The sequence below is a fragment of the Truncatella angustata genome (assembly GCF_020726525.1).
Source record: "Truncatella angustata strain MPI-SDFR-AT-0073 chromosome Unknown BKA67scaffold_4, whole genome shotgun sequence".
Lineage (NCBI taxonomy): Eukaryota > Fungi > Ascomycota > Sordariomycetes > Amphisphaeriales > Sporocadaceae > Truncatella > Truncatella angustata.
Genome location: NW_025763384.1, coordinates 2,496,176 through 2,516,814, shown reverse-complemented (window position 1 = coordinate 2,516,814; position 20,639 = coordinate 2,496,176). Strand labels below are relative to the sequence as shown.

The 20,639-nt window shown below is 51.4% G+C and overlaps 8 protein-coding genes across 8 annotated transcripts; 6 read left to right on the top strand and 2 right to left on the bottom strand.

Annotated features, from left to right (window-relative positions):
* The first annotated feature begins 1,845 nt into the window (after window positions 1–1,845).
* On the top strand, window positions 1,846–3,861 carry BKA67DRAFT_280388 (uncharacterized protein). Its single transcript, XM_046095940.1, has one exon. The coding sequence runs from the start codon at window positions 2,039–2,041 to the stop codon at window positions 3,779–3,781; it is 1,743 nt and encodes a 580-aa protein (XP_045958750.1). The 5' UTR covers window positions 1,846–2,038; the 3' UTR covers window positions 3,782–3,861.
* Window positions 3,862–4,234: 373 nt separating this feature from the next.
* BKA67DRAFT_280382 (mitotic checkpoint regulator, MAD2B-interacting-domain-containing protein) lies at window positions 4,235–5,606 on the bottom strand. The gene has a single exon (XM_046095939.1). The coding sequence runs from the start codon at window positions 5,522–5,524 to the stop codon at window positions 4,352–4,354; it is 1,173 nt and encodes a 390-aa protein (XP_045958749.1). The 5' UTR covers window positions 5,525–5,606; the 3' UTR covers window positions 4,235–4,351.
* Window positions 5,607–6,331: 725 nt separating this feature from the next.
* On the top strand, window positions 6,332–9,336 carry BKA67DRAFT_280401 (stress-activated map kinase interacting protein 1-domain-containing protein). The gene is made up of 3 exons (XM_046095941.1): window positions 6,332–6,613; window positions 6,669–8,961; window positions 9,025–9,336. Exons 1-3 carry the CDS (start codon window positions 6,591–6,593, stop codon window positions 9,142–9,144), a joined length of 2,436 nt encoding a protein of 811 aa, XP_045958748.1. The 5' UTR covers window positions 6,332–6,590; the 3' UTR covers window positions 9,145–9,336.
* A 191-nt stretch (window positions 9,337–9,527) lies between these two features.
* BKA67DRAFT_658774 (uncharacterized protein) lies at window positions 9,528–10,241 on the top strand (the record flags this gene model as incomplete). Its single annotated transcript, XM_046107339.1, has 1 exon — window positions 9,528–10,241. The coding sequence occupies one exon, from the start codon at window positions 9,528–9,530 to the stop codon at window positions 10,239–10,241; it is 714 nt and encodes a 237-aa protein (XP_045958747.1).
* Window positions 10,242–11,341: 1,100 nt separating this feature from the next.
* Window positions 11,342–12,085, top strand: BKA67DRAFT_658773 (uncharacterized protein; the record flags this gene model as incomplete). Its single annotated transcript, XM_046107338.1, has 2 exons — window positions 11,342–11,395; window positions 11,516–12,085. The coding sequence occupies 2 exons, from the start codon at window positions 11,342–11,344 to the stop codon at window positions 12,083–12,085; spliced, it is 624 nt and encodes a 207-aa protein (XP_045958746.1).
* Window positions 12,086–15,187: 3,102 nt separating this feature from the next.
* Window positions 15,188–16,065, top strand: BKA67DRAFT_565243 (uncharacterized protein). Its single transcript, XM_046102802.1, has 2 exons — window positions 15,188–15,413; window positions 15,475–16,065. Exons 1-2 carry the CDS (start codon window positions 15,285–15,287, stop codon window positions 15,640–15,642), a joined length of 297 nt encoding a protein of 98 aa, XP_045958745.1. The 5' UTR covers window positions 15,188–15,284; the 3' UTR covers window positions 15,643–16,065.
* Window positions 16,066–16,192: 127 nt separating this feature from the next.
* Window positions 16,193–17,458, top strand: BKA67DRAFT_565242 (extracellular serine-rich protein). Its single transcript, XM_046102801.1, has one exon. The coding sequence runs from the start codon at window positions 16,578–16,580 to the stop codon at window positions 17,142–17,144; it is 567 nt and encodes a 188-aa protein (XP_045958744.1). The 5' UTR covers window positions 16,193–16,577; the 3' UTR covers window positions 17,145–17,458.
* A 194-nt stretch (window positions 17,459–17,652) lies between these two features.
* On the bottom strand, window positions 17,653–18,744 carry BKA67DRAFT_658770 (uncharacterized protein; the record flags this gene model as incomplete). Its single annotated transcript, XM_046107337.1, has 3 exons — window positions 17,653–18,152; window positions 18,221–18,571; window positions 18,627–18,744. 3 exons carry the CDS (start codon window positions 18,742–18,744, stop codon window positions 17,653–17,655), a joined length of 969 nt encoding a protein of 322 aa, XP_045958743.1.
* Window positions 18,745–20,639: the final 1,895 nt, after the last annotated feature.

Sequence of the window (20,639 nt, the reverse complement as noted above, 5' to 3'; positions counted from 1 at the left end):
CGAAGCCTACTGCTAAAAATAAAGTCGATAATTCGGTTGAGGAGTTTCGCCCATAGTCCGCGAAAGCAAGGTAGTATTGGTCACTGCCGTCCTTGATTGTTATGTCTAGTTTGATCCACTCCAAGATTGGGCGCACGTTAGTTACGAATTCCACAATTATCCAAGTAAAATTGAGCGGTTAACTAGAAGATATAAAAAGATATGAACAAGAGGAAGCGAAGTTGTACGGCTGGAACTACTATTTTGGGGTCCTATTGGCTGGAAGATCTGACTGCCGGCGGCGATAAATTCTTGATGCCCTCTCGTGCCCCCTGTGCGCGACCCAGGGAGGTAGCTTGTAAAATGAAGGCCAAAGACTTGTGAGAAGGATGAAGAGTATCTTAATTTAGGTCGGGCAACGGACGGGATATGCAGTCCAGTTAAAGTCGTCACAGAACTAGACCAGACCCGGGACAATATGATTTTAAGGTATTCAGCAAGCTCATGGCTCTTAATCAATATATGATTACGGTTCAATCAGCGGCTCCAATTGCCGAAGATCGTGTGTTGTAGATTCGATCGGCCTCCCTATTTTTATTGAGCTGCAGCTTGGCCATACTCGAATAGGTCAGCTAGGGAAGCAAAAGGTGTGATAAGAATTACCGAGAAACAGGGATGAAAGGGCTCGCAGGGGGATGCTGGTGCTATTCTTGTCCTCTAACCGCCGAGCCAATGCGGGGTGGCTGGCCAAACAGAGCTTACGATAGCTTGGTGGATATGGCTCGTCATCAGCAGGAGGACAGCACGTTGAAGAGAGAGAATGGCCTTGCAAGGACTGACGTGCACATGATCTTTGAGACAGCAATTAGAATGAGGGTCAAGAGTGGGAATGGCACGTACGGTGTGGCATGGTCTGGTCATTCATTAGCCCAGCATTTGAGAGTTACAAGATGCATCATGATGATTGCCTATAGCAATTAGTCCAGGGAAGTAAGTATCTGTAGAGAGAAGGAAAGAAAAAAAAAAGGAAAGGGACCAAAAAAGCCAAAGCAATCGTGCCATCAGGATGGTCTATAGGCCTAAGTATCTGGAGACCTGGCATGTCCATGGGACCATGATAGTGGCATCCAAGTGAGCACCAACATGGTCTGGGGTTGACCAGGCCAAGAAGAATCAATTCCTCTCTCCATGAGACCGCTATGGCCGCCAAAAACGGACCACCGCTTTGTAGCCACTTGCTATGTAACCCCTGCGCAGCCACGCTACCCAGAGCCCAGACCCATGCTCCCATCAAATCCTGGGCATGCATCTCATTCCCGCGTTCGCCATGCAGACCTCATGAGTTCGTCACCGCAAATCCATGAAACCAGCGACTCTGGCGAAGGAACAATAAGAATCACATCAGATCCCTGCCGGGATCGCCAGATATAGCATGCCAACCGAGGAAGCCACCGTGAGCTACGTACCATGACCCCACGAATGCCTCCAGGGGATCCCCTGTGCTGTTTCAAGTCCGTTCTTCGTCTGAAATAAGTTAAGCTTCCTGTGCACTGCACTCGAGGTGACCGACTTGCGTAGCCGCCTACCATGTATGCTCTGTGCTTTTTATAACGGGCGACCCGATGGGGGAAAACCCAGAGGTACAAGCTACGCGTGCGCTGTTTCCGATGCATCTGAGGTATATTGCTCACCTCAATCTACATGTCATTGTTTCAAGTTTCAGAGCCATCCCTGCACCGTCGATCTGAAACTTCCCATTTCGGGATATGCAGGTCTGCTCTCTGAGGAACGAGGAACACAGCCATCAGCTGCAGCCGGTATATTTACATTGACGGCCTGCCATCCGAGCTTCTGGTTTAATCAACATAGATCTGGATCATCTCAACTTCGCCATACGGATCGCTGGACATCCGGACGTTTACTTATTTAGTTATTACTATTTCCAGCACTGCATCTTGGCCTCACAGCCTCTTTCTGTCCCTGTTGTTCACCTCCTTCCAGTAATACCCAACCAACGGAGCATACTGCGCCAATTTGTATTGTACTGTACTACACAGCCATGTCGTCGCTCCTGAAGCAACGGATATCCTCACCGCTTGAGGCTGGACCCTCCATCTTAGATTCGCAGAGCCTACCACCACATCTTACACAAGCCCTCGAGTATGCTTCCAGGAGACTATCACGCAAGGCGCTGCACATCACACTGGTCGTTGTGAGAAAAGATTATCAGCTCCCGTCATCAACGCTGCCATGTGCAACCCCTACATCTTCGGTCTCAGTTCCAGCGTCCCCCGAGTTCAGCTGGTCTTCCGGTCCATTATCCCCGTCACGATTGGTAGCGCCGGTGGCCGGACTGAGACAACTCGTCCGCCGCGGAACAGGTGGCTCTACCGCTTCGACTTCGACCACAGCCTCTGGAATTTCATCGAGAAGTGCGGCAACATCTCCAACTTTCCAACCTCATTCCACCGAGCCCCAAAGCCACACCCTACTTGGCAGCCTGCGAAGGTTGCCATCGACGCCTGCCACACCGTGCACACCAGCAACACCCTATTCAGCCGTCACGTCGACGTCTACATCATCAGCCTCCTCGACATCGTCCACGGCCTCAGCCGGCGGCCCAAACCCCTTCGGCATCCGTCTCCTACACACAACCTCGCTCTCGCCCAAGGAAGAATACATCCTACGCCGCACCATCTCCAAGGCTGAGCGCAAATTCCACACCGGAACCGGCTTCCTGCCCCCCACCTCCTCCGCATCATCGTGCGGACTGGACACCGATCTTATCCGGCGCTCCATTCGCCAAAATGAAGTCCTCTTCTCCTCCGAGGGCCTCACCCTGCTCGGTCTAGACAGACTGTACACATTTAAGTCGGCGCTGGCGGCGTATGCGCGAACCACTCTTCGTGGCCATGAAGACGCTCGAGAGCGCGAGTCCAGAATCGAGGACGCCGTCGACGAGCTGCGCCGGCTCGTCCTCAGCCGAGGCGGCCGCAGACTCGAGAGACGGGAGCTGTATGGTAGCTACGTGTGGATTGGTGTCAGCGCTGGTGCCCTGGGCGACGTGGAGCGAATGTACCGACGTGCATACGGAGGCGCCATGGGCGTCGGTGCCTTTGGAGAGGCGGCGGCGGCAGCGAGAAATACAGCAGCAAAAGCAGCAGTAGCAGCAGTCACTGCAACCATCACTACGGCATCGAAAGCAAACACGGAAAAGGAAGAAGACAACCAGGAATGGCCCCTCAAGATGAGTGTCGTGGCCACCAAGATGAGCAAGCCCGTGCCCAAGATCGGGCAGCCACCATCACCGAAGCCAAAGGCGCACACACCCATTCTGAAGCTGCAGACCAAATTCGAGGCACCAGAGCCCGCCGTGGCCGACGTGAAGAAGCCGAGTGCAATCAGACCCATCCCCGTGAAACCCGTGGCCACCGCTTCGTCCTCGTCGTCGACCCAAGACGAGCTCATCATCAACATCGACGTCTTCTCGGACGAGGAAGAAGAAGAGAACGACGGCGACGTCACGGCGAAGCCCAATACCGCCGGGGCAGCCAAGCACGGCATGTCCTTCTGGAACGGCATCGACGAGATGCTGGCCCGGCGGGACCACCACGGCCTGCCCTCCGAAATGGCGGTCTCGCCTGTGATCCAGAGGCTGCGGACCAGCCAGCAGCAGCGAATGGGCCCCGCCACGCCGAACGGGTATGATGACATATCGCCCGTCACCCGGGGCGAGTGGGGTTTCCTGTTCAAGGGAGATGGCTGGAACGGAGGACGAACGGCAGCCGTCGAGACGTGCTAAGCAATGATGCGGAGGTTTAAAAAAAAATTTCAAGTGTATATATATAGAACCAATTGCGGCCTGCAAGAGCGATCTTGTTCTGTTTTTGTTTGTCCAGCATTTTCAAGGAGCGCCTTTTTATTCTCCTCAGTATATATAGTTAGCCACGTTGCATGAGTATATGACAGATATCAAAATTATCCTCTATAACGAAACACTTTTCTCGCATTTCGGACAAGTGATTATCTGGACTTCGGTCTTCTTCCGCCTTGCTGAGACTGATGAAATCTGTGGCTTGCTGTCTCTTGACGACTCGAGACTGCCTGCTCCTTGTGAATATCCTCTCTCCAGCGGACATGGCGTGGAATGAAGTATCGGATAAGTATGGACTTGTAGTAGATTCCGAGATACTGTGACGGTCAAATTTACCTAGCCATCTCTGAACTCAACGGGTATTTACCTTGACGCCGTGAAGTGCGTCGTTATCGATGCCTACACTCGCAATTTCCCATTCCTGGCGAGGAAGTTTACCTGGCAGGTCGGACATCTTCTTGTCGGACGATGCATAGTGCCTTCAGTGATATGATGCAATCATCTCCACCCGTACCGTTGGCCAGCCTCTTTTTGATTGGTCTTTGATTTGGCAAAGCTCTCCTCCAGCGCGTCCTTCTGGTTGTGCACCTGCCTGACCAATTGCTGGAGACTGTGCTTGCCCGGCGCGATGGCGCGGACGGGATTGTAGACCTGCTGCTCCCCAGATGCGCGCAGCTCCTCGTTGTGTGCGTACTCCTGATCCGTGTTGAAGTTGATGACCCGCGTGGCCGACTGGGTGGCCGACGGCATGCCACTGCGACCGAAGAGCTCGCGCCGGGCGGCCGCGTCGAGGTTCATGTCTGATGCTATCGAGTCCAGGGAGTTGGACGGTGCTGTTCCCACCAGTGTCGAGCTCGTCGGCTCCGCGTAGGTGCTCGAGTATTGTGCGTCGTATGCCGCGAAGTCATCGGTGGCGTGTGTGGACTCCTCGGAGAACATGGGCTCGTATGCTCCCGTGCTTGGCGCGGAGGCATCTAGAACATCGTCGTCGGCTTCGGCGGAGATGGAGAAGAGGGATACTTTCTTCTTCGGTGGCGGTTCAGCAAGTGCTTGATGAACATCCGGCACCGGGCTCTCTGCTGTCGCGGCTGCTTTGGGTATCGCTCCCACTGCCTTCGTTGTCTTCTTCTTGGGGTTCCTCGAGACGGAAAGAGGCTTAAACATCAACGGTTTCCCGACTAGCTTGACCTCGTCTGCCGGCTTCTGGCCATCAGGTATTGAAGGCTGTTTGTTGTTTGCCTCTCCATCTTCGGCATCGTCGAACTCAGTATCCCTGCTGAAGCCAGGCGCGGCGCCAGTCTTCAAGTTGATGCCCACCCTTGGCGGTGCCTTTCCAGCATTGCCGTTTCCGCCAGTGCTACTGCTCTTGGCCGGCGGCAGTGCTCTGTTCTTGGGGGGCGGCAGGAGGGAGGCGAACCCACCAAATGTGCCGCCGCCTGTCCTGGCTTTCTTCGCTGGCGGCTCGTCGCTGCTCGCGTCTGGCTTAGAGGCGTCCTGTGCGGAGGACGCGCCAAGGCTGACGACGATCTTGCGCGGGTTCGAGCGGTCGACGACTTTCTGGATAGGCTTCTTCGCTATTGCGCTGCTCGTGGGCGTTGGCACGGGCTTTGCGGTGGGCTGCGCAACGGTTTCGGCGTCCGACTCCGAGTCGGAGTAATCTACCAATGCCATTTTGTAGTTATATAGTAGGGTGTGGACAACTCAAGGCTTGGTATTTGTTTTGTGGTGAAGAAAGGATGGTGGTGACGAGTAGCTCGATGATGCTGTGGAAGTCCTCCATACCAGAATGGATGGCTTGTGAAACTTACTTGCCTGTAACGCTAAATTTAGCTAGACTAGAAGGTAAGTTGATGTTGAACTACAGCAGATGGCGGCATAGTTCCGCAGTATAAACAATCTATGCATAAGCAGCGACTCAGCATTGCCCAGCGTTGTGTAGACTTCCCCATGCTCAGGGAACGAACCAGCTCAACTACCATGATCAATGAGAACATGCTTATTCGGCCGGCAGTCCTGTATCGAACTATCGAACCGATCAAATGGAGAAGATGCTCCAGAGAACGCTCTTTGGCAGGTGCATGAACGGCACATACGCTTCCCAATCTCAAAGTGGACAATACCTTGGCTGTCATAATGAAGCTCTCACCAAGCTTTCCAGATCGGTTGAGGATTACTTCCTCAGTAACTGCGCCAGACAGAACTGTTTTACATGGCGCCATTGCAGGCAATATCGTTCATACATCAATTTGTGACCGAAAGCCCGATGCGTTGTTGGTATTGTGTTCTTATAAGGGACGGCCACTAACATTTGGTGTGTTGCAGCACTTTCAATGGCGGGTTCGGCACTATTCCGTAGCTGCCCCTCACTAAAGTTGATAAAGTTAGCAACATGTCAGTTAAGGCCAATGCGTCAGGTTCCAACACTACCAACATCATTGTCACTATCTCACTCACTATCACCACTGCCACTACCACCTACCACTGCGCCACTACGTAAGACTGGTCGCGACCGCTTGGGACGGGAGCCGCGACTGATTGAGGAGGTTGAGCAACTACCGGGAATTCACGTTCGAGTTCAACTCCAACAACGGATAGGATTTAAGCAACGTGGCTCGCTGGCTTGACTCATTGTCGGTCCAAATCATTACATTCACATCGATGCTATTTGCAACCTGTAAATGAAACTCCTGTCACAACTTGCGCGAGCTCGCATGTAGCGGTTCTAGGTGCTTTCAGCATGTCTCTTATTCAGGTAGAAGAGTAAGTTGCCATGCCTCCGTCCGAGATCTACTTGTACTGATTGATCATCTACAAGTCTGGTATCTTACCAATTACGAACCAGCTACCTCAGTGAGGTGGCGGACGGTGTTGGCGAACGACTGATCACGTTGAACGACAACTTCCTCAACACAGCCCCTTTCAAAGCCGCTGGATGGCGCACGAATCCTGCTCTGATCAAACGAACCCACTCTCCGCCGATACCTACTGCTATCGCGTCAGAATACTTCCAAGCACCCCCCCGGTCTGGCCTGACCCTCGAAGATGATGTCGAAGAGGGAGGAATGCTCACAGGTGGTGGTACCGAGACCCCCGGGCCTGGCCTGGCCACGAGGCGCAGAAGGGAACGACGCCGAGAGCGCGAGATGGAGGAGGATGACAGCAGTGACCTCAGTGATGAAAGCGACGACGAACCCAGCCACAGGGAGTCCCAACAGTTAAGGTTCGCCAAGATGCCCGTTCGGAACCGTTCAGGCTCCTCTCCCATACAATCCTCGACCTTGCGCCAGAACGCCGGAACTTCGTCCCCAAGGGCTGCCCCTGGCGCTCGGAGAGGTTCCCAATCTGCCCTAGAAACGGTCAAGGAGAGGGCAAGACGAGACACTGTCACGAGTAGCGAAGTCTCTTCCGACAACGAATTCGACAATTCCGCCTACCGCAAGCATAAAGAGGCTGCCAGGGCTGCCGCCAAGTCTGTAAAACTACAGGCAAAAATTGCAGAAGAGCCAACCCACGGAGTGAACAGGATTCAAAGCGAACCATTGGCGGAAGAAGAGGACGACTCGGACCTCTCTGATGCTTCGTCTTTTGTCGAGAGTGTAGACTCCGCTTCCATCCTGCCCGATGTCGAGAATCCTGCCTTGCCCTCTGAACCCGGAAAGCAGGTTGTTGGAACGCCACCGAAGCAACTACTACGTCAGTCCACCGTACGGAAGCCTCCATCGCATCCCCAGCCGTCCCTGCGAATGGCTCTGCCACCGCCAAGACCCATGAGCACTATCCGGCCATTGAGTATGATGCAACCTAGGAGTCTCTTGTCTGATGCCTTCAAGGCCAAGAACACGAAGCCCGCCATGCCTTTCGAGAAATTTGCTACTCTTTCTGGTCAAGGTGACCCAGATCCATTTTCCATCCGTATCTACGCTCCATTTTCCAAGACGTCCTCCAAACCATTTGAGGTTCCTATTCGAAAGAACATACAAGACGAGGATGGAAGCTTCAGAGCCGTCACTGTTGCAGAGCTCATAGGCCTGAGCCTTTGGAGATACCATGAGGAGAAGTTAGAGCCTCCTATTCCCAGTGACAAGCTAAACGTTAATTGGTGGACGCTGCGCATGGTTGATGGAGACGAGGTTGACGATGATTTCCCACCCTTGGAAAGGAAGAAGCCGGTCAATGCCTTCACCACGGCCAACAACCGGGCCGCCAGGTCTCGAGGTAAGAAGATGTATGATGACTTTGGCCTAGTGCAAGCCTCCGCGGATGGGTTCCAAGAGAACCAGAAATTGACACCTCAATTTGTCCAACAGGAGGTAGTGGTGGAAAGCACAAACGAAGAGGATACACCAAAAAACACACCGCAGCCACAACCGCCCCTTCCAATGCCCTTTGGTCCACGGCCCAACCCAATCACCAATACAACTTTCCGCGTCGAGACCGCGCATGCAGACAAGCCACCTGCGCCAGCACCCGCTGCAGTACCAGCAAGCAGAGGTCAGCAAAAGCTTCTTCGGATCCATATCATGTCTTCAGATGTTGCGCCGGGTCAGATGGTCACTCTGGATGTTACTACCGATACCTATCTCGCAGAAGTGCTTGATTTGGTTTGCAACAAGAGACAGCTGGACAAGAACACGCACGTGCTCAAACTTCCGGGTTCGGGTGCTGTGGTTTTCGTTGATCGCTCCGTTTCGTCTATTGGTAATGTGACAGACTTGGAATTGCATCGTAGACGCTTTGCCACTGACGGTCCTTTGACAATTACCGGCTCACCAATCGGCTCCTCGCCAAAGGCCCATGTTTGGGACAACGCTCTTGCTCAGAAAAAGAAGAAGGACAAGGGTGTCGCTCCTCACCCACTGGCCCAGGAGGCCATGAAATTCGATGAGGTCGGAAGCAGTGATGTCAGTCTCAAAAAGTACGTGGTATGGAAGAAGCAGACCATGCGATTTGTCGGCAATGAGCGTCTGATAACCATCGACGGAGAGTATGTCTATATTCAGCCATCGTCCGGGGGAAAGCCAACCCGCGAAAGCGGTAAGACCACGAGTGTACATTTCAGCAACATTCTTAACTGCAGCACCTCACGCAAACATCCTGGAACATTCAAGGTATGGTGTATACTCTTCCATCATGCTTGCCGGCTATCTAAGACTGACCTACAACGTCCACAGCTATACGTCTTCAGAGACAATGCCCCCAAAAGAACAGACTACGAAGCGAAGAGTGCACAAGAAGCGTCCGAGATCGTGACTGAAATCAAGAAGGGGTTTGCGCCATATAATAAGGACTAATCGGCATATATCGTTACGTTCATGTGTGATGTCAACGCCAGCTCAGAGGATTGGTTCAAACGCGACCCAGCACGATAAGCCGTCAAATCAAGAAAAATAAGTATGCGCTTTTGAGCCAATCGAGATGGCCTGGTCCAGCCAAATTGACGCTGAACCCATCTGGGCAGCTGCTGCACTGGACCCCTGTCTGAAAATATGCATGCCAAGACGGCATGGCGAAGCAGCCACCGGCATGCAGCGGCGTGGCTGGGAATATAAGGAGGCCTCGGCACCAACGTCCACTACACAAAAAAGACAACGACACGCCATCGTCGGGTCCAGGTGAAGCTCGATATTTCAAAAACAAGAAATAATTGGTTGCTAGCACCGTTCGCGAACTGACAATGCATCTGATCAAGTCGTCAGCTTGGCACCTAGCTGCCCTTGCGGCCGTCTTGCCCGTCTTCGCTTCGGCAGCGTTGACGACGACCCAGACAGGCACAAGCACGGCGTCTTTCTTTTTGCCCTCGCGCTCCACCTCGTCGGGCTATCACATCTATGCCACTCCCATTACCTCAGATGCCTCAACCACGCAATACTTGCTCGCATGCCAAACTCTGTTCGGCGTCTCGTCTTACTCATGTGGCGGTGAGTTCACAGGTCTCACCTTGACCTACGGTCCAAGCTCGATGCACTTGAATCTCGGGCCCTCCGTGGGTCTAGAGTACAACTGTGCATTGTTGCCGGCGGCGGTATGCACGGTGACCAGTTCCGGTATCGTGGCGACTAGCACGGTGGTCAGCCTAGCCGCTACGGAGACCTCGAAGTCCATTACGCCAGTTACGATATTAGTGAATGATGTGAAAACCATTTCCTCCACGACAAGCCCTACCAACGCAGCGGCAACGACGACATCTGGTTCAGGGGGCAGTGGGGTATGCAAAAGGAAGGTTGGAAGCGGCAGTGGAGCAACGACGGCGGGAGGTGCAGACACAACTGCTGGCGATGCGGCTGCAACGACTACCGGGGATTGTTCGGACGGAGGCAGGGTCGGTGTTGGGCTGCTTATGCTTGGTGTCACGGCACTTGCAATTCTGGTTGGGGTAGTTGTACTGTAACATCAGAGGTTTGTCCATGATTCGCCCGTAAGTCGCTAGAGATAAACACGGCAAACAAACAGAAGAGACAATTTGGCCACTAGAGCCGGCTGGCAGCCAAAACAAGCGTCCAAAAAGTTTCCATCTTATTTGCTTGGTCGTATTCGGCCAACGCAGATGACTAACTACAACCTGCACGTGTAACGAGATCTGATGTCGACAGGGCAGAGGGCTTGGGCAACCAAGACGGAATTGATGACTAGCTAGGACTGAACATTGGTAGGGGAGAAACATGTAGCGATTACAAAGGTGGCCCTGATTCAGTCATGCAGAGCAGATGGCTAATATTACATCGAATCTCCGAAACGGGTTCACACGCGAGGAGGGACTTGCTAGGTGACGACGTTAATCTAGTGCAACAGGCGATAGATGATAGGCGAAAGGCAAGATAGAAAAACACAAGCATGAATAGTGGCGGAACAACAGGCACCTCACGGGTTGCTGCATCATACTACGATGAGATCTTGGGAGGGAGCTAATTATTCGGGGGGGGGGGGGGGGGGGGGGGGTTGAATCATGCAGGTGTCCTTTTTCTTTTCTTTGGAGCAGTCGGTACCAGTCAAAGAAACGATTGATCACTCCGAGGTCTTGAAAACTGAGGTCGGTTTGCAAGACCTAAACTCAGGACTCAGGACTGAGGACCCAAATCCCAGAACCCGGCTGGCATATTTGAATAATCGCTTCCCACTGCCATTGCCTATTGCCGTTGCCGGGTTACCCTCGTCCCCTTCCAGGATATTTCTTATAATTGAATCACCCAGCCCAGGGACCGTGCCGACTGATTTATTACTTGTCACTCACGTCAAAAGACGAGAGACTTCCTTCAATTTTCCCACTCACACTCCTCCACAACCCAGCAAACAGAATCCCAAAGCCACCACGCTTCTCTAGTTTAAGTACGCAGCAAAGGCTCTTCTTCCCATCTTTCTTGCAAACACAATTTTGATCGTCATACTCGTACAGACTGAATATTTTCACTCGTTCATCATCACCAATACACACATCCATCGACCTTTAACCATCAGACTCCAGTCATCAGTCATCCCCATATTACCGTCAAGATGCAGTTGATCAAGACTCTCATCTTCCTCGCCACCGTCACCTCTGGTGCCATGGTAAGTCATCACCATCCCAACAAATAATTGCTTTCTTGGGCCGCTCTTTCCCATGTCTCGCATCATCCCAATTTCCTCGCACCTGTTGATCGAGCTGCTGACCGAAACGGAATCGAACAGGCCGCTGTTCGTCAAGCTGCTGTCGCCCGCGGCGGCACTGAGCAGGTCGTGGCTTACTACGATTTCGAGTGCGATTGCACCACTACCACGACCGTCACTGTCAGTGGCGGCGTCACTGTCTACCCGACCATCGATAGTGCTACTCCCCCGACTACCATCTCCACTGCCTGCACATTCGACAATACGACTCCTGGAGGCTACCCCATTCCGACTCTGGCCACCACCACAGTCACCGGTGTCACCTCCACCATCTCCACAGTTCCTTCTGGTACTGGCAGCACTGGAGTTTCTCCTCCTGCTGGCGGTTCGGTTCCTCCTGGTGCAACTGTCCCACCCACTGTGACTAGCACCCGACCTAACCCCGCTACCCCGACTATCATCACAGGCTCTGCTACTCACTCCTCTAGTGTTACTCTTTCTGTCTCTTCCAGTAGTACCGACACTGGATCCGGCCCCTCCACCTTGACACCCGAGGCTCCCCCCACCTCGACTGCCTCTTCAGCTGGTGCCGCTCACCAGACCGTATACCTGGGTCTGCTTGGCGCCGCAGCATTTGCTCTGGTAATCTGACAGGCCAGTTCCACCAGAGTTACTTCTTCTCAAGGATCTACGACTGGGTCACGAATGGCAAGTATGGATGGATAGTCTGGGCTTTTCACGTATTCATGGATGCTATGATCTAGGAGTGTCAGGGAACCCGGTAATGAGAAACACGGTTGGGCATGCATACAGCAAGGAAAACACACATGAATAAGGCGTTTGTATTCTAGATCGTGTCGTTGCATAATTCCAGGATCATCATCACGGTTGATCTGGCATAAGGATAAAGGCAATGGTATGAAGTGGTTTCTTATAGGATAGAAACATGCTCACCAGATAGCTGATAATACATCATCGTTGATAGTAGTTTGTATGGGCGCAATGCGTTGCGAAGAGTTTGTCTGGCCTCATTGCGTCTGTTTGTCTGTCCACACCGTGTTGGTGAAATATAACGCGTTGTGTCGTTTACAAATTTCCGAGGTGTAAGCCGAGTGTCGTACTTTGAATTACTCAGAAGGGGAGGGTGGTCCAAATTTCTTTTTTTTTCGCCGGTCTGATTATTCAAGAGTGTGACAGGCGGAAGCAATTTTCAATGAAGTATTGCCGCCTTTGAAGTTCCGTGTCAAGTCCCCAACACTGTGTTCACGAGATCTTGTCGATCAACTCGAAGAAAGCCTAACCTTGACAGTCGACATTTCTTCTCAATGATGGGCTGTCAGATGAATAGCTTGTACCTCAATGTGCAGGATGCCCCTTTGTATAGCCCAACACCTTCAAAACCCCACGTATCAAGCTCTACTCGAGTGAGCTAGCAGGTGGAGGCACCACTGCCCGACTTCTTCCCCCAGGTTTGCGGTTCTGAACGCGGCCGATTGCATCCGTCGAGCTAACTATTTAGGGGGTTTTCTTTTTCTCTAAAAAAAAAATTTCTGAAGAAGGCTATGGAGAATTAAAACGGACTACTCTTAATAACCCGCCAACCATCGACACGATACGAAGCAGCAGGCTACGCGTCAAATAAGGGGACATGAACGAACGGAATTCTCTGTGAAGGATAAGTAAAGATTACATTTACTGTACTTGTATAATTGAATGTGTGATTCCATTGAGCGTCACCGTCAGTACTTATAATGGTTTCGAACTATAACTAACACCATGCGGATTTTATTTTATTTTACTTGATATTGGGTGGTACAATGGAGATGAAACTAGACAAGGTAGTGTAGTTTCGAGACTGGTAAACCGATTAAATCTTTCAAGTATCGTTGCTATTTCGCCTGCTCCCTTCCCAAGTGTTCAATGACATCGGCGCAGACAGCACGAGGGTAGGCCGTCCAGCCAAGGTTTGACAAAACCCGTTCGAATTCCGAGTGCACGTGGCAGCCAATGCTGACGCCGGGCACTTTTGTTTCAAATAGCCACCGACGGTTTGTTCACACGACTTCGGCAAAATCGGCGCCTTTTTCAACTCCTCGGGGTCATCATTACTATATCTGCAGTCGACGTAAGCGGGGAGTAAAAAGCCTGTCATTATAATGGTAACCGTTAGCAAACAGCCCACAATAAGTCGCGGTTGGGCTTGTCGTGCACCAAGTCGACACGAAATACACCCGCTGACCCGGTGGCTTCCGAGATTTGTGCGGTCGTGGTGCTCAACCAAATTAGACTAGGGATTGGTAGTTATGGCATGAACGATCTAGATTTGACGTTCCCAGACTTCTCTTTCCGCATTGTAGGGATGTGAGTGGTTAACTCAATGCAACGTCAACTTTAATGCAACTTAAGGCCAGCGGACGACTGTGGAGTCTACGCCTCTAAGAACCGAGAACCAAGAATGTCCTTAGTGTACACATACATACTTCCTCGAGGTAAGGCGGGCAGGTGACTACAGCGAGACAATTACCTAATCTATTCCGGGTGCCTCAAAACATGATCAGATATTGGGGGCGGTTGTACTTCGCAAGCAAGAGAGACGCGACGCGCCGTGGATATGTGGATCTGGAACCATAGTACATAATTGTAGCTTTGTACTGGACAAATGTCCGAACACGATGCTTGAGTGGATAGGTTCAAGTATTGAGATGGAACGGCAAACCATTTCATAGAGGATTATGCGGAAACCATTTCATAGAGGATTATGCGGAAACCATTTCATAGAGGATTATGCGGAAACCATTTCATAGAGGATTGTGCGGAATGCCTCTGCATTGACCATAGTAACCTTTAGCGGTGGACCGGTGTCTTGGTTTCTGCAACAATCGTATGTCCCGTCACATCGTCAGTTAAGTGGATTGAAAGTCTCGTATTTCTCAACAGAATAAACCATAATAAAGACTACGTAGGTCTAGTTTTGCACCAACTACTCGACGAGTATCCGCTACAATAGAAAGCAGAGGGGACATAAGTGACGGTAGATACATCCCTACGGTGGGTACCCAGTTTTTCATATTTATGCTTAGTTTAGTCCGATAAGGTTGGAATCCATAATTGCACCGCTATACGGAAATGTGGAACAAGTCCAAATCTCGGTTAAGCCCCCCGCAATACTTTATTTGCCTTTTTATCCCATTCGCTGCCGGAAAATGACTAATTATTTATGGTATAGGAGGTCGCTACCAGAAAGTCTTTGGTCCCTCGATTTTCTGAAGATAGTTGTGACCGGCTTGTCGCCATTTGTAGGCAATATTGCCATCAAGACACGTAACCACTGAAGCCGTTTAAAAGCACTCTTTCATTTTCGCGGCGTCCGGTAGGCAGTCTCGTTCGTAACTGGGACTGGTTCTGCGCATGGATCCACGAACCTGAAGAGGCATGTATCAAGAGTCTTGGCAATGAAGACTTTTACTAGCGATCTCCGTATTGTTCTCGCCAAATTCGAGTTCGGGCACGATACCCATCTATACACGAGAGCTGCAGGTAATCTAACGAATTTAAACCCAAGCTATAGCGGATCATTCATGCACAACCCGGAAGTTTATCCGCTTCACTGACTAAATAATCCCCTTCTCGGAGCCAATGGGAAAGCGACAACCTTTACAAAATGCACATATTCTTGCTAATTATCACGACCTAGGCCTTTGTGCAACTTGGCAGCACATGTTCAGCAGAGTAGACGCACAGTGTAGGACATGAGTATATAACAGAGTGCCTATCCAACAGTCTTGTTCATTCCATTTTTGCCATCACTCGTCACTCCTACATCTAGACAGTCCCAAGCCTGACAGTCATCATGGTCAACTTCATCAACCAATTCGTGTCGCTCCTGGCTCTGACCGTGCTCTCCACGGCTTTGCCCACCGAGGAAAACATGCTGCAGACTCGGGATGTGACTTGTCGAGACGATCTGCCAAGTAGCTCCCTGGCGAGAGTAAGTGGTCGAAAAAGCACACTACTTGGGGCTGTTGGGTTCATGGGCTAACTTTTCTCTCCAGACCAGTGAAGCTGTCGAATGCATCAACTACCTCAGTTCTCTTGGATCACAGGCCTGTGTCGCCACTGTCTCGGGACAATCGTTCTGCAGACGTGGTCAAACTCAAATCACTGGACTTAGCAGGATCCCCGGAAAGAACGCGCAGTCTACATGGTAAGATAGTCCCGAGGCCAATTGCCATATTATAACAACGTGGCTGACAAACATACAGCCAAGAGGTTGCCCGCGGGGCTGGCCTGATTTTGGACCGCTGCTCCAGGGGAGACGGCACGGTCAGGGGAGCGAACGAGGCCTGGGGCAATGGCAACCTGCTTGTCGACATCCGCAGAGTCGTATAATAAAATCAAAGGCACCGTTGTTGCATCATGGTAGCCTTACGTGGCCGAAGCCAAAAATCAACACAGAATAGCATAGATGCTAGGCTGAAAGAATCCTGGCTTAGTAATTAATGTAATGCGTCTACTCGATTATACCCTCTACTTCGTTCGCAAGACATAAATTGTGCGGCTGAATAACGATGGGCTGAATCATGCCATCCGAGACAAGGTTGTGAAGATTGAAGTCGAGGGCTATGTTGGACGTTGGCCCGGTTGGCCCTCTAAAGTAACTCTACAGCCGGTCAGCACAGCCTCAGCCACAATAAGCAGCAACGCTAAGCTTCAGCCAATCTCGTCGCTCCGTGTTCGACAGCTCCAACATCAGCACCAACACTATTCCGGCCCGCTGGAAAGCCGCGGGGCTTTGGCATTGCATTTGGGTGCAACATGCATCGGCCGCACGTTGGCTATACCGGGCCGGACGGCGTAGTGCTGATGCACTATTTTGGGCCACGGAAGAAACTTGCTTGCAAAGCAACACCACACGCCTGCTGGCGTCAACATCGCGAGTTGGCAACATGGCGACGATGACAAGTTAAGTACATAAAGTTCCAAATATTCCCAGATAGCTGAGGGTTTCTTGTTTCTTCTCATCATCATCATCGTCATCATCAATCACAATAAGAAAAACTCCAAACATTTCCTTTAGTCTTTTCTTATTTTCCTATTTCCTTTTGTTCCTTTATTTTCCTTAGAAAATATAAAAATCATCAAGATGTTCACCAAGACCGTGGCCGTTGCTTTCCTTATCGCTGCTGCCTCCGCAGCGCCTACCAGCACGTCTGGTTCAAGACTTCCCTCTCGCACCGTTCCTCTTACCGGCGTCACCCACACCGTGGCCGCCGGCCGCGGTGCGCTGAGCTTCGAACCCAGCAACATCGTCGCCAATATCGGCGATGTCGTCGAGTGGCACTTCGCGCCCCAGAACCACTCCGTGGCCCAGTCGTCCTTCGGCGAGCCCTGCAAGCCCCTGACGGACGCCGCCGGCGCCGAGGTCGGGTTCTTCTCCGGCTTCAACTTCGCCGTCCCGGCGGGCCAGAGCAACAGCGTCTTCCAGATCACCGTCGAGGACGCGAAGCCCATCTGGTTCTACTGCTCGCAGACGAAGGGCAACCACTGCCAGAGCGGGATGACCGGCGTCGTCAACCAGAACTTCAACTCCCCCAACACCCTCGCTGCGTACAACCAGCTCGCAAAGGTCTCGGGCGTGTCTGTCAGCCCGGCCGTTCAGCAGCCCCTCGGCGGTGTCATCGCTAACCCGAATCCCCTTGCTGGCTTCTAAGGACCAAAATCTTAGACGGGTACTGACACGTCACGCAATGGTCTGAGAGAATCATGGACGGGGATTAGAATGTGCTCAACGGGGTCTTGTTTTTATTTTTTCTTTCATTTTTTTCAACTGCATAGCGTTGGCATTTCGGCGTAGCGGTCTTGCTCTGGGTGGGCGTTTTGCATATCATTGGGAGTTTGTTGGGGTTTGCTGAGCATTGTGAAGATGAAACACATAATTAGCACATGAAATTACTTTGATCACAAGCCATAGGCTTCGGCCAATATCATACACCGCGAAAATGTTTTATTAAGACAGGTTTTGTTTGTGGTGACTGTATAATTCACAGGTGTATCGTATCATGTCTATATAAGGTGAAGATTGCTAGGGTATGTACAGCCTCGGCAAAGGAAACGGGGAATCTCTCAAACTCAGTTTAACTCCAACAAACAAGTGACTGTTGCAACAGATGCGAGCATCTCTCCATCTCGCGGATTATGTTGTCAGTGCCTTGGTCTACTCAGGCAGAAAAGCCCTGTGCCCGACGTTTGTTGTTGTTATTCTTGTTGTTCCCGTTGTTCGCCGTCTGGCCGGCTTTACGACCGTTTGTATTGCCGTTACCATTGCCGTTTCCATTTTTACCACGACCATTACCAGTGCCCGCCGTCGCGGTGGCACTCGCCGATGCGCTGGTCGCCGTAGCCACGGTGTCTGCCACGTCGCCCGCAGCGCCGGCGGTCGCCGCGGCTGCCGAGTCGATGCTCAGGAGCTTGTCGACCGCGGCGACGCCCTGATCACCCTGGCTGGGCGCCTCGACGTTGGCCGCCACTGCTTTCGAGAGGTCCTTCTGGTCCTGCAGGATCTGCGCGTTGATGCCCTGGAGGGTCTGTGCCGTCGCGATGTTACCCGGTGTGTTCTTGTTGGGCGTCGTGTCCGTCTGCTGGATGGCGATGCAGCCGCCAAAGGGCCCTGCGGCCGCGCTGTTGAAGCATCGGATCGTGCAGACGTTGCCGGTGGAGGCTGGCCCATGGGTGTCAGGTCCGAGAGCATGGAAAGTTGCTGAACGGGATGATGAAAGATTAACTCACCACCAATGCACTTCATATCGGCCGGGAGCGTGGCTGTCAGCTTGATCGTACCGTCCCCACCATCCTTCTCGGCTACGGTCAGGTTGGTCTGACCTGTGGCGCCCTGGACGTTTGAGGCCTGGTCGAGATCACACGTGTACGGGCCGGCGCCGTCTGTGTCGAGCTGGGCAATGGTGATATCCACTTTGCTGCCTGCCGTAACCTGTGTCACTGTCTTATTGCTGAGCTGGATTTCCGTCTGCTCGCCGATGTCGATGTTGCCGGCCAGCAGAGTGCGTCCGCATTCGTTTACCACGTTGGTGGTGATCTCGTTGACGTTGATGATGTTGGCATCGGACTTGCTTAAATCCACTGTAAATACCATTTAGTGAAACTCGCGCGTGATCAGTAATGATTGTTTGTTTACCTTGAAGCGGAAGACTGGCTGGTCCTTTTGCGCCTTGGCCGCTCAAAATCACTCCTTGCGCGCAAGCTACCGCCAGGAGAGCGGGCGCGACGAGACAGGTTCGTAGAAAAGAAGGCATCTTGTTTTAACTAATACAGATAGTGTCCAGCACAAAGAAATGAAGTAAAAAAACCCTAAAGAAAGAGAATCGGACCGGCTGTACCCAGAAAATAAGGTATAAAGTGGGTGAACAAACAAGCAGAACTCCCCACGGGGGTGCAGAGTTCATCAGAGATAGAGTGGTCTTATACGAACCTGCTTCTATTGACTCGGTATATTTTGCCGACCATATGATTTCATCTTAACCTATCGGATGTGTCAAACATCAGATCCACACCAGGGGCTCCGAGAATCATCTGTGACGATCTTCTGCTACCGCTCCCGTCTCGTCGGTGGAGAATCTTGGTGGATACAGGGGTTAAAGCACTGCCGAGATCTCCACTATCCCGCGACGATGAACAAGGGACGGTTCTGGTCTTGTTTGAGCCGCACTATATCCAGACACAGAGGCAGCGGCTATCCAGCACGGTTTCTGTACTATGTACTGAAGTCACTTGCCTACTCATGGTGTCCAAGACAGCATTTGAACGATGAGATGTAATTGAGACCGGCCGTCCCCATCATATACTAACCATGGTCACTTTGACTCCACTGCGTGACTCGTTGGCTAGATTGCACCATAGCAGTCAACTTTGTAACTAAACACGAAGTAGCCTCCAAATTCCGTGGAATTCCTGTAGAACGCATCAGTATGGTTGTCGACTTCGCATGCTAAACCCTGCGGAAGATTTGCAATTTTTATTTCCGAAGGAGTCGCAGGCACCAAGCAAATGGGCTGATGGACATCTCTTGGCAGCTTCATGTTTTACAACAGACCCCTGTCCTGGTGGAGTCCGTGTCGCAGATGTTGTCAGTCTAGGAAGTTCAGCCCAAACATCAGATCCCGACGTTTATTCTCAGGCCTGATAGACAAACATGTGCTGCGCAAGTTGTGCCTGACTCGTGAAAGCACGAATTGTTCATGGGCTTGTAAGATGAGTGAAGTTTCCCAAGTGGCATTAACCCCGTGAGCTGTGCCCTCTGTGCCGACTACATTGAGTTTGGATTGAACAAAATTGAGGCAACTCATCAAATGCTGCATGCACTCCATTGTCCGGGCACCTATACAACATTATGAATTCTCAGTGTGCCTTCCAGCCATCCAAGAACTTACTCCCCTTCATCTTCATACTACCAAGGAGAGGCCGCGGCCAAATTTACTCAACCAAAGACCATTAGATCTTGGGGCCACATGCTTCTATTGCACCAATATTTGTTCTGTTATTACGTAGACGTGTGGTGGTTAAGGCTGGGAGGAAAGACAAACGCTTGCCGATCTTGCGGAAGGCATTTACAGTGTGGACAATCACAATTGTTTAAACACTATCCCCATAAGCGTGCCAGTGGAAGTGTATCTTGTCCAATGTTGTGCGGCTAGTTGTACTTCAGCGCTTTTATACAACATATACTAAATCATGCGGTTTACTACTGAGGTGATGTCATGGCATTGGCCTGTTACTGACTATGAGTTGGAAGATAGTGGAAACGATTGATGTTTTGTTAGTGGATTCGCGCTAGTCCAGTAAGCAAATATTCCAAGAGCAATATGTCAGCCCTATTCTCCAACTATATCGGTACAATTATCAATCATTCAATAAACAAGGTCTTGAACTGATTTGACGATAGCAATAGTCGAGGCACTATCATTTTTGCTTGTCTTAATGGCCCTGGGAAACACCATCTGTGTAACCTAGTTCGTTATAGTACAGCTATGAGCCACTAATTAAGCACACATCCAATTTGCATGATATGATCAGATGCTCGACGATGTGCCGGAAGAGCATGACCACTTTGTGAATATCTCTAGTGGGCCGATCACTTCCGCCCTCTGGATAATCGGGAGCCCTGTTTCTGACAAAAGTTCTGCAGGTTCTG

Excerpts from the sequence above, each read along its gene's own strand:
- BKA67DRAFT_280388 (XM_046095940.1), top strand. The coding sequence starts at position 2,039 with ATGTCGTCGCTCCTGAAGCAACGGATATCCTCACCGCTTGAGGCTGGA.
- BKA67DRAFT_565243 (XM_046102802.1), top strand. The coding sequence starts at position 15,285 with ATGGTCAACTTCATCAACCAATTCGTGTCGCTCCTGGCTCTGACCGTG. Across the intron at positions 15,414-15,474 it reads ACGATCTGCCAAGTAGCTCC|TTTTCTCTCCAGACCAGTGA; the intron begins CTGGCGAGAGTA and ends TCATGGGCTAAC.
- BKA67DRAFT_565242 (XM_046102801.1), top strand. The coding sequence starts at position 16,578 with ATGTTCACCAAGACCGTGGCCGTTGCTTTCCTTATCGCTGCTGCCTCC.
- BKA67DRAFT_280382 (XM_046095939.1), bottom strand. The coding sequence starts at position 5,524 with ATGGCATTGGTAGATTACTCCGACTCGGAGTCGGACGCCGAAACCGTT.
- BKA67DRAFT_280401 (XM_046095941.1), top strand. The coding sequence starts at position 6,591 with ATGTCTCTTATTCAGGTAGAAGA. Across the intron at positions 6,614-6,668 it reads TCTCTTATTCAGGTAGAAGA|TCTGGTATCTTACCAATTAC; the intron begins GTAAGTTGCCAT and ends ATCATCTACAAG. Across the intron at positions 8,962-9,024 it reads AACATCCTGGAACATTCAAG|CTATACGTCTTCAGAGACAA; the intron begins GTATGGTGTATA and ends CAACGTCCACAG.